Source organism: Orycteropus afer, unplaced genomic scaffold (assembly GCF_000298275.1).
Source record: "Orycteropus afer afer isolate SDZICR_OR568_19922 unplaced genomic scaffold, OryAfe1.0 scaffold00168, whole genome shotgun sequence".
Taxonomy (NCBI): Eukaryota; Metazoa; Chordata; class Mammalia; order Tubulidentata; family Orycteropodidae; genus Orycteropus; species Orycteropus afer.
In genome coordinates, this window is record NW_006921755.1 from 6,154,671 (window position 1) to 6,167,201 (window position 12,531).

Genomic DNA, 12,531 nt, shown 5'->3' on the forward strand with positions numbered 1-12,531 from the left:
TGCACATAGTCGCACAGTGGGAGTCGCCGCGAGGGGGTTGGGAGCGGCCGGGGCGGGACTCCGAGCGCCGCCGGACCGCGGGGCCAAAAAGTGTGGAGGCAAAAGGGCAAGCAGCGTCTGGAGACAGGCGCAAGAGCAGCCCGCTCAGAAGTATGCGGAGGGCCCCATCCCGGGCCCGGACACTCGCGGCGAGCGAGCCTTGCAAAAGTTTGGTGGCTGCTGCCCCAGCGGCGTCGATGGCTGCGCGCCCCGCGGGGCGCGGGGGCTGAGGCGGGTACCACTTCCCCTCTGGCCCCGCTTTTGTGTCTCGCGTCGGCTTCTCATGCTTCGTCCGGCCACCTCCTGCGGCGGCCGCTGCTGAGGCGCTCGGAGTGACGGGACCAGGAGAAGGAGACGGCGGCGGCGGGAGCGGCCGCGGCGCGGGTCCAGGCGGGACTATGGGAAACGGGATGTGCTCCCGAAAGCAAAAGCGGATCTTTCAGACGCTACTGCTGCTGACGGTGGTGTTCGGCTTTCTCTACGGCGCGATGCTCTACTATGAGCTGCAGACGCAGCTGCGAAAAGCCGAGGCGGTGGCGCTCAAGTACCAGCAGCACCAGGAGTCCCTCTCCGCCCAGTTACAAGGTACGGTTAACGGGACGTGCGCGGCCCTTGGCCAACTCTGCCCCGCGCTTCCCGCCCCAGCTAGAAAAGCGGCTTTGGTGAGCCGTTGGGTCTGCGGGTGCCACTTCTGACCTTCAGGAACACTAGAGGCGAGCGATGCAGGGCTGCCCACCCTAGTATGTCAGGGGACCTCATCCTCCCGCTTCTTCCTGGCGGTTACGTTTGAGATTGATAGCACCAGCCCCTTGTCCCGCGGAGGGTTTGGTGGCAGGGTACACCCACAGCCCTTCCTGGAGCACTTGTTATAGGCCCAGCAGGCGCTCCAGCGACCCTTATGCTGCCCTGCCAGTTCCTCTCTGAGGAGGCAGGTTTCTAGGTTTTTGGTTTCCAGTCGACTCTTGTCAGTCGCCTAAGAAATGGAGAATTTGACAGGGATTTCTCAAACTCTGCTGTTTTCCAGGGAACTTCTAAGCCATGACCCAACAGCCCAAAGTATTGGCCTAGTCAAATGGAACATAGTTTCTTATTCTGTTAACTCAGTAGGATGACTTTAGGGATGTTGGATTGGTTGAAATAGTCTATATACTACTTACTGTTCACCAGCCTGCAGGTATGTTTTTGGTTTTTTTTTTTTTTAAAAAGGTGTATTTGTCTTTTTGAGTAGGTTTTAGTTTATCACAAAGGGGTGTGTGTGCTTTAACCAATTGACCTTGGGAAGCTGAAGAGGAGAAATACAATTTTTCACTTATCAGACACAGCGAACACAATTAGAGTGGAAGATATGTGGAAAGACAAAGTTTATAACCTGTTTTAGAATCTCATTTGATGTAAATGTCAGAAACAAATGACTGCAAAGAAGCACAGTGTGGTGCTGTTAAGGAGCAAAGTGGTATATTCATATAGCTTTTAAAGCTCTTACTTGGGTTAGTTTTTAGCACATGCACTGCCCTCCCTCTGACCACAAAATTAATAATGACAGTAAAGCTATAAACAGTGGAAATGTTGACAGTCTGCTTATAATGTAACTATAGTTTATTTCATATTAGTAGGAAGATACACGTTGTTTGGATGTTTCTGTCTGTATGTGTATACAAGTATAAAACAGATACATTTTTGTTGTTCCAGCTATTTTGAGTATTTTGTAGTAAATTTCAGATGAGTGAAAATGATACACAGCTGATTGCTTATTCTTATTTGCTCTTCCCAGCTTAGGAGAAAGGAAAGTATTTTTAGCTTACTGAAGCTGCTTAGCTGCAGGCAATGACAGTATATGAGTTGGGCTTGGTTCAAAAGAGAAACCTATTTTGGTAAGCTTAAGTTACTTTTTTTATCTTTAAAGTTATTGAAATTGACCATGTTGAAATACCCATTTGGTATGAGAAAGGGTGAATATTTATTTAGTAATTTATAAGACGTCAACAGCTTCCTTGTGAAGTTTAGAGCAGTTAGAACTAGGAAACAAACAAACAAAAGTGCATCTAATAGTACAACACCAGCACTGAGTTTTCCAAATCTGGCTGGAAGGTGGATTATATGAGGGTTGTGTAGGGTTATTTTAGGAACCTGTGAGGGCAGGTGCTGTCACGTTTACCGTTTACCAGTACATCCTCAATACCACAAAATGCCTGACATTCAGGAGGGAATCAACATATATTATTATTCAGTCAGTAAACAATATCATTCCAAGCTATGGTAGAAAAATTAATCTCAGGCACTTTTGTCTGCTTTCTTGGACTTCACTTTTGTGTCCTTGCTTTTAAAATCAAAGAAAGCAACACAAATTAAGAAAAGGAAAAAAAAAGCCTCAGTAGCTCACTGCCTCAACTGGCTGTACTGGAACATGTTGACTGAAGCCTTGATTTCTGAATCATGACCTTTGTTTGCAATAATTCATTTTGAAAATCAATCTCAAGTTCTTTTGTCCTTTTATTTGCTTCTTGTTGGTGATGGTAGTAGGGATGGGCGGAGGAGGAGTCACTGAGTGCACAGTGAACAGACTTGGCTGCTAACCAAAGGTTACAGATTCTAGTCCACTCCCAGGTGCCTAGGAAGAAGACCTGTCAATCTACTTCTGAAAAATCAGCTATTGAATCCTGTGGAGTACAATTCTACTCTGACACATGTGGGATCACCATGACACAGTCAACTCAGTTGCAGCTGGTTTTTAATGAACAGAGTAGTGGGGAGGGGAGTGGTGATAAGTGGTAATGCAAGGCCATTAAAATGCACTTTTACTTTGCAGCAGGAGATGAAGATGTAGCTAGTGTGAATGAGTGACCTTAAAGTCTAGTACTTAATTTATTCCTTTGCCATTTTCTACTGAATTGTGGTGCTGCAGCAATTAGAACATGATAGTTCATGAGGAATACTTCCCAAGCAGGATAAAGATTTTCTTCTTTTTTAAAAGGATTGGTGCGTTCACTACTGTCCACTGACTTCTGTAGCATTTATTTTGGATTTCACATGAGTGAGCCATTTGGTGAAGATTTTCTGATGGTGTGCAGAGTTTGCTTTTCCTTTTTACAGAGCAGGATATGTACCACCTGCAAGGATAAGTCTTAAGGGCATCAGACTCTCCATTCTTAAGACTTACGCATTTAGGCAAGTTTCTTGACCTGGGTTGAACTAAGATCAGAGTTCATTGTGAGTGAGTTACTTTATAAAATTGACTCTTTAAAAAGTTAAGGTAGTTTGGTCCTGTAGTCTTGAAGGTATACGTTTGTTAAGTGAGCATATTTAGGTCATTTTCAGTTTAAGAATGGGTTGTACTCTAGAGCTTAGTGTGAAAGTAGTTTACTTCTAACCCCTGGTACATTTTGTTTTAGGGAAAAAAAACCCTGAAACCAAACCTACTGCCTCTGAGTCCAACTTATAGTGACTCTATTGTAGAAGTCTTATAAATAGGAGGTAATGCAGGGTCAGCTAGATTAGGCAACTCCATCTCCATTAATAACAAGTATATTTGCCTATCTCTGTGTATCATTGTCTGTCTTTAGTTCATCTTGTACCTTAAGTATACTTAGGAATGGGACAGGGGTCATATACTGGTGGCAGAGGTAGTAACAACCTTTGTTTTGACCAACACAGTTTTAATTTAACCTTCAAGTTTTTAAAAACTGCTTTCAAGTGGTCATGAACCATTTCTCTGTATTTATACACAGTGGTTCTCAGCCTTGACTGCCCACTGGAATCATCTGGAGAGCTCCCAGATGAATTAAATCACAATTATAGGGGTGGAACCCAGACATCAACAGTCTTTAAAGCTCCCCGGGTGATGCCAGCTTGCAGCTAAGGTTGAGAACCACAGCTTTATAATCTTAAAACTGAGCCACTTTTACTGTATTTTACTTGCCAGGTCCCAAAGACATTTGGGGTTTTTTACCTTCAGTGTGCGTTTAAAAGCAAAGGCTGGTTGTAGTAAAACAGATTGAAGTTCAAATCCTGCCCTTGTAACTTTGTGTGTGAATTTGGGCCTGAAGTTTTCCTATTTATAAAAGAGATTCCAAAACCGAAAAACCAACGTCACTGCTGTGGAGTTGGATCCAACCCAGAGTGACCCCTCCTTGGGTTTCCGAGGCATATCACTATGGAAGTAGATTGCCCAGTCTTCCTTCCGGGGAGTGTCTGGTGGGTTTGAACCGCCAGTCTTCTAGTTATCGGTCAAATGCCTTAGGCACTACACCACCAGAGCTCTCATAAAAGAGATTAGAATTACCTGTTTCATAGAGTTTTTGTGAGACTTAAATAAGAAAATGTCCGCAAAGCTTCTAGCACATAGTTGGCATATGTTGTTGTTGTTATGTGCCCTTGAGTCGGACCTGACTCATAGTGACCCCTCCTTGTGTTTCTGAGGTAGTATCACTATGGAAGTAGATTGCCCCATCTTCCTGCCGAGGAGTGGCTGATGGGTTTGAACCTCCATCCTTCTGGTTAGCAGTCAAGTGCCTTAGGCACTATGCTACCAGAGCTCCCAGTTGGCATATAGTAGGTGCTTATTAAAGATTAGCTGTAATTACCATGGGGTTGAGACTTTTGTTCACACAGCTTGGGACGGAACTGTTGCAAAATTTGTGAACAGTTGTTGAATTCAACTGCTCAGCTGTGGTCTGTTTCTCTTATTCTGAGTTACCTTGTCTGAACCCCTGGTTGTATGGAAAGTCTGTGCTGCTGAGATTGGGAAAGTTGTACTTGAAATGGTTCTTGGAATCATTCTGCAGATTTGGGCAGAGGCAGCTGGGACACAAGTATCTGAAGACTGAATTTGACACCTGAAGTTCTCCAGTGATTGGGAGTTCAGGAAGTGCCCACAGTTCTGGAAATGGCTCTGACAGCTACTGAGGAGAGCAGGTCTGAAGGCAATTCTACGGATGGCATCAGGGCAATTCCTAGAATGTTTGTTAGCTCCTCAATTTGAATTTACCTGACTAAATAAAGTATCAATTACCAAACACAGTATTTTGATTTTGAGAATATATGAACAAATGATAAGTTATAAAATGAAATCTGCACTGATTAAGTTTGTTAATAATTTAAGAGCCGGGTGCTTCAGATAACTTAATCTGATAAGAATGTGTGATTTAGAGAAACCAGGGGCAACGCTGACATGTTTCACATGTTCCATACTTTCTAGAATGTTGTTTTGCCAGTTTTTATCAGCATTAAATTCTCAGGAGAAAATGAGAACTGAGCAGTACATTTATACTTCTGGTGGTCATATTTCTGTCACCTTGTCATTCAGAACTAAAACCTGGAATAAACAGGATAAGGGTGGGGAGCAGGGGGATCTGAGCAACAAGGAAAACAGATAAACTGGCATAAATCCAGTGTACTTTACTCTGGAGAAGGGATCTTCCCCCAACAGTTTAAACTTAGAATTAGAGTATGGTTACTGATTAACTCTCTTTTGGGTCACTAGGAGGGGGTGTGACTGCTAGAGAAACATGTGAAAAATAAGATGTGTGACAGATATACATAATTAAGTGAAAATACAATTTTTAAAAAGCATTTAGTGTAGGAACCAAAAAATCCCCAATGGCTAAAGCATTGTATTTACTGCACGGCAGCACTCTCTGTCTTCCCAGTGATGACCAGAAACCATCAAGAAAGGGTTTACAGAATGTTTTTATGTTCCTGCAGGTAAGCATATCATACTCCTTAAAAAAAGGGGGCGGGGGGGCGGGTGTTGTTCTGAGTGTCTCATTTGTCATTTAAGCTAGTTGCCATTGGTTCCCCCAGTGCTTAGCCTTTTGGATTAGTTCTGAGCAGGAACATGCTATATTAAAACTGTTACTTCTCTGTTTTCGTGTTACCCTAAATCTATTTTAGTTATTAATTTATTTTTGTTCTTTTTGTGAAAGTCTCAAGTCTCTCTCAGTTCAAGGACTTTTTTTTTTTTTAATTCATCTCCAGTGATTGGTGGTAGCCATGTAGTAGATGCTCGATAAGTAGTAGGTGGTCTGTCAACCCCATGATATTTTCTCTGCTTACATGTGTGTTCATATATGTTAGTGAATGAGTCAGAGTACTTGGATTTGATTTTCTGCAATAGGTTGGCATGAGGAGTGGTAGTGTTGGCCAGTACCCAGTGCTGAGAAGGGTGTAATTGTATTTTGAACTCTTAGGGAATTTCATAGAGAGAAGATTTGTTCACAGATGTCAATAATTGAGAACCGTGAGCGGGCCGTGCGTGGTGATGTAATCATTTTAAAGTATAAAGTTAGGACAAGGTTTTGAATATCAATTAGGTTTTGTCTGTTAAATAGACATCTTCATTAAAGTAAATCTTGCAGTTTAAAAAGAAATATTTGTCAAGCTGTATTTAATTGGTATGCTATTTTAAAAATGGAATAAAAATAAATACCCTTAAGTTCTGTTGGTTCTATTTGTGTGTAAAACCTTGCTTTAAAATTATTCCCTGAATAAAAGATAAAAGCGTCTATATACTTTTTGAAAATCTGACTTAGAGAAGCATCCTGTTAAAATATGTGATCTGTACAAGAATCTACAATTCATTGCACACATTGTGTTTGATTTCATCATCTAGGTTAATTGGAGCATGGCAGCTCTATAGTGAGAGTACTATCACTGTCTAAGTAAATATTGGTTGACTGTTTAAGAGAATTGCACATATCTGCAGCCTTTAGTTTAAGTCCTACAGGAGCCCTTCCAGCACAGTGTTTAAGGCTTCACTTGCTAACTAAATGGTCAGTGGTTTGAACCCATCAGCTGCTTTGTGGGAGGAAGATGGGGCAGTCCCAAGTGGAATGGAGCCATTACCCTGACTTTTTTATTCTTGCTTACCTTAGCAAGAATAGTTCTCTATAGGACTGGGGCACAAGACCAGATTTTTCAGTGACTCAGGAATGAGTCAATTAAAGGTGAGGTAATGGAGACTGACTGGAGATGGTGTGGCACAAAAAGCAGATGATTTGAGAGAAACTAGAACAGAGAAGGGAGAGAAAAAAGGACTAATTTCTGCTGATGATTTTTCAAAGCAGCAAGAAGGTTCTTGCTCATATCTGTATGTGCTTAAAAGAAATCAATGAAATAGTGAAAGCAGAATGGACTGGGTATCCAATGTGGTTTGATTGCACCTCTGTTGTTTATAGCAGGGTGACCTTGAGCAGGCAAGTTTTACTTTCTCTGAACTTTGATTAGGATACCAGTGTCTGTTTTGTGTACTTACATCTTATAAAATACATGTAAAGTGATTAACACTTACTACTTACTCATTGGGTGACCAGAACTATGCTGCTGATTTAGTATTGACAGCTTTGGGCTTTTTTTTTATCCCTGGGCGGTACAAACAGTGCCTTGGTTGCTGACTGAAAGACTGGAGATGGGAGCACCCAAAGGCATCTCCAAAGAAAGATCTAGCTATCTACTTTGAAAAATGAACCATTAAAAAACCCAGTGGAGCACCTTTCTACTCTGACCAACATGGAGGTCATTCTGAATTGGAATTGTCTGGGTAGTAACTGTTTTTTGGACTGGTTTTACTACATCTAGTGGATAAGCTGTGGTTTAATTGTGGTTCTTTTCAGAACTGTGTGCCTAGTTTGGCTCTGAGACTTTGATTTAAGACACTCCCACATTGCATTTTCTACATTGACCCTTTTTGGGAAGAAAAAAACCCCATAGTACTTTACATGGTAGTAACTAGGAGTTGCTGTTTTTCATTTTGACAACTAAATGTTCTTGTTTTATCATTGGGTACAAAATGTTTCCGCTACATTTGCCACTAAGTGGTTTCAGTGTTTTGCAGCTTTGTAGCTTTGCTTGGAAGTGAAAGATTTTCTCAATATGTATATATTAAAGTTCAGGTAAGCTAAAGAAAAATAGTGAACTTTCAAGCCACTTTTATTTGGAAGGAATTGTTTTGATGGGATTTTGAAAATTTATTTGATGGTATTAAATTATTTATAACACATAATATTTATTGAGTGCCTACTGTGTTCAAATACTGTGCTTAGCACGTTACATATAGTATCTCTCTTAAGTGTGATGAAAGGGACAGTGCTGATTCAGTGGTAGAATTCTTGCTTTCCTTGTGGAAGAAGGGTTCAATTCCTGGCCAGCTCATCTCAACACAGACACCACCATCTGTCAGTGGAGGCTTTTGTGTTGCCAGATAGATTTTAGCAGAGCTTCTAGACTTAGATGGACCAGGAACAAGGGCCTAGTGACTTACTTCGGAAAATCAGCCAGTGAGAATGCTGTGGATGAGTCTGATTGAATTGTGAATGGAGTCACCATAAGTCAGGGACCGAGTTGACGGCAGCTAACAGCTGTGATGATAGCACTTTAATATGAATTTTGTTCTCTTTGCTTTGCACTGAGCTTTAGAGGGGTTAATTAACTTGCCATTGTCAAAATCTAACCTAATGAAACTGAGCTTAGAACTTCCTAGCCCATGTTCTTTCATTGTCCTCAAAATTATTTTTAAGTGTCTCGTGACAATATTACTTGTTTTGAGAAAGTAGGTTAGGTGGGTCATATGAGGATTCAAGATAAAATATAGAATCAGAAGTAAAAGGCCTAATTATTTGATGCAGTATTTCCAGAGTATAGGACATTTGCTGCTGTTATGAAAGATGACTTTGGTTGGTACAGGAGTTAATTTTAGGTGGTATGATGTGTTGCATTAAGTGACATCAAATCACATAGTGAAACACTTCGACCCTTTTCAATTCCTTTTCAATATCTTCTTGATAAATCAAAAAGAAACTTTCAGTTTGATGCTAGAGTCTTTCTCCTGGCTATGGTTGCTCATCTTCTTTTGTAAAGAGAGTACATTTCAGGTGGTGAACAGCTTGATAGCTAGAATTCAGTAATTGTCCTATTGTTTTATTGTATTTAATTTTTATAGTTACCATCCATTAATGTGGAGCTCTTGTAGCATAGTGCCTAAGGCACTAGACTGCTAACCAGAAGGCTGGCAGTTCAAACCCACCAGCCATTCCTTGGAAGGAAGGTTGGGCAGTCCTACTTCTGTAGTGATACTGCCTCGGAAACCCAAGGAGGGGTCACGATGAGCTGACTCAATGGCAAATAACAACAACAACAACATCCATTAATGACATATAAATCAGATTTTTTTTTTTCGCACCATAAGATAGTGGTATAAAGTTTCCTTTTTAGAAATCGATTTTAGGGGAAAAAGTGAGTATTGGTAACAGTATTTGTACAGGTTTTGCACGGGCACGGTAAGAACTCATGTGAGGGGTACCTGCGTGTCTGAAATTTAGTAATGCATAAATCTAATACAAACTCTGAACTTTACAGTTAAGAAAATTTGATCTTGAGGCAGGTAACTCACTTATCATGTGTCTCAAACTAAGTACAGAGCCTGTACATCCTGATGCCTGATAAAACACAGCATTCCTCCATTGCTTTGTCTATCTCTGGAGGCCAACAGTACCCTTTTGTCAGTTCTAGCAGAAATGGGAATTGCTGTTTTTAAACAATGCTGTGTATTTTTGAATAGCATATTTGTGCTTTTTGTTTTTATTGCCCTGGGAGTCCTTATGCAGAGGACATGTCAGTCACTATTCTTTACTAATGAGCCTCACTAAATAGACTCATAGCCTGCAGGGACTTGAAAATGAGATAAATTGCTCTCTACAACAGTATGACATTTAAAAGAAAAATGTTGTTTTAACTCTTCATATTTGAAATGTCACAAAATGATAGATAGAGAATAGAAAAGTAAAAGATGTGCTGTCATTCTGAAGGATAAGGCATTATAGAACACTTGGATGATACCATCTGCTTTCCTTTGAGAGTAAGAGGATTTATACATATATAACATCCTCTCCTTACTTATCGACATGGTTAGGTTCCAAAGACCAGGTCATTATGGGAAAATTGGCATAATGTGCAAATGGAGCATAACTACGTCATTATTTCATTGCCAAATCACATCACTATATAACTGCCGAACTACTGAGAATTATGGCCCAGCCTAGTTGACACAGCATTATTCTTGCCTCGCACCTCAGTGTTCATTCCTGCCAGGCATATGTCATTAATGTGCAAAATAGTCAGATAGTAGATTTTTTTATTGTTGCTATAAATGTGAAATGTTGGATAATGGGGATTGATGATAAGTGAGTAGAGGGTGTAATCATTTTAAGAGAGTGCTTAAACAATTTCTCTTAGAAGGATCAGCACAAGGCCATCCCCATGAGGCGGAGGTTAATGTCCCAAATGTCCAAACAGCTATGCCACTCCATTATTTCAGACATTAACTCCTCCTCTCAATAATCTCCCTTCTGTCTTAGGGTTCTCTGTTTTGCTCTAATGTCTCACAGAACTCACAGACACACAAGAGATCATCTCACACACTGGTGGTGGCAGGGTGGCAAATCTCAGGTCTGTAAGATCCTCCCGATTCTCAAGGTTTGATGAACCTAAATCAGTACATCAGATGATGGCTGCTGTCTCAAATTCAGGGGTAAGATGGTGATGAGCCAAAATGCAGAACTGGAGCAAGAGGGAGAATGAACTTCCCAGAAGGTTATATACCCTTCTAGAAGTTACATACCCTCAAGGAAGCTACTCACTGCTGTGGTGGCGGATCCGACTCATAGTGACCCTTTCTTGGGCTTCCCAGGCAGTATCTTTATGGAAGTAGATTGCCCAACCGTCCTTCCGAGGAGTGGCTGGTGGGTTTGAACCATCAGCCTTCTGGTTAGCAGTCAAATGCCTTAGGTGCTATGCTACCAGAGTTCCCTCAAGGAAGCTAAGGGTGGTGATTTGAGTTACCCTTTCCTCTAAGGGGGGGCTCAAGATCTATCCCACCTGTTTTAGTTACTTCCTCCTGCTTCAAAAGAAATACCCCAAGTGGATAACTTTAATAATCAGGACTTTAAAAGTGGCTACTCAGTTGCTCATTGCAAATTTCCCCACAGAGTTGATTGCCAGTCATTATAGGTAATAACTACTACCAGCTGCCCAGCCAAGTTGACACACAACCTTAATTACCACACCACCCTAAACAGGCATGGATAATAGGATTTACAATACATGATAACATGGAAGACAATGGCTAGAAGGGCCACATCAAGCAATTCACTGCAGAGAGTCAAATATTCAATTTCTCAGTCTGTATCTCATTTAAAACCTCTTTAAGTGGAGTTTTTGTTAGAACAACAAAATCTCAACATCAGGATATTTAAGGCAGCTTTGGTGGTGCTTGTGTGCTTTCTTGACAACAGCTATGATACTGCTAAATGAATATTGTAAACACATTAAAATTGGGTAGTTGATGATTATTTTATGAGTTAATTTGGTTGGTGTTGAACAGTTTATCAGGTTTACATTAGTGATATTTAATACTATAAATCCATAATTCCTGCTCTGTTGAATCAATATTTCAGCCTATTAACATACCCCCAAAAAAGATCCTACTGCCATTGAATTGATTCCAATTCATGGTCATCCTGTGGAATGGAATAGAACTGCCACATAGGATTTCCAAGCCTGTAAATCTTTATAGAAGCAGACTGTCTCATCTTTCTTCTGCGGAGCGGCTGGTGGGTTCAAACCACTGACCTTTTGGTTAGCAGTCAAATACTTCAACCACTGCACCACAAGAGCTCTTTATTAACATACACATAAAAGAATTTTTTTTAAAAGGATTTTATGTCCTATTTAGAGGTTTTGATGCTGTGAAACATGTTAAATTGTACTGATGTCAAATAGAACTTCTCTTAGAAAATGAAAAATAAATCATCTTTACTGTATAAAATGAGTATCATCTCAAAATCCAGAAATCATCTAAAGTGGATCCAGGTATGGGTGTGACTCCTCATGTATAGTTCCTGAAACACAACTCCTTGAGTGTAGTTTTTTATCTGTAGATCTTTGAAACTAAAGAGTTGAGTTGTCTGCCCTTCATACAATCTATATATAATGATGGGATAGGCATAAGGAATATTATACATATTCCTGCTTAAAAAGGCTGAAAATGTAAGGTACACCAAAGTGTTGGTCCATAGCAATTCTGAAATCTAGCTAGGTAAACATCCCTTGATTAGGTTGTAAGGCTTGGGAATAATTCTTCATGGTTCTTGATTCTGCCCTTGTGGCTCCCTGTTCCATCCTCTGTTCCTTTGTTTTTCATGAAAGGTAGCATCACAGTTTTGGTTTAGTTTTCTGAGCCTGCTTCCTGCCAGTAGAATTTTGGTAATTGATGGTCTCTTTTCATTTGATACTGTCCCTTTCAGTCTACTTTGGCAGTGTTTCTGCTGGTGTAATCCTCTCAATTTTGTGGCTCTTCTGTGAAATGTCTTTGGGTTTACTCCATTAGACAAAAGCCACACCTATATGTCTCTTGGGAGCTCTGGTAGCATAGTGGCTAAGACACTTGCCTGCTAACCAGAAGGCTGGCAGTTCAAACCCACCAGCCACTCCTCGGAAGGAAGG

General features: G+C 40.8%; 1 protein-coding gene across 1 annotated transcript in view; it reads left to right on the forward strand.

Moving 5' to 3' along the window:
- The first annotated feature begins 437 nt into the window (after positions 1 to 437).
- The window catches only part of GOLIM4 (golgi integral membrane protein 4), a 138,183-nt gene continuing 126,089 nt past the window's right edge, over positions 438 to 12,531 (forward strand). Inside the window, exon 1 of the mRNA XM_042781762.1 lies at positions 438 to 624. Coding sequence (XP_042637696.1) covers positions 438 to 624 — 187 coding nt within the window. The remainder of the gene's footprint in view (positions 625 to 12,531) is intronic.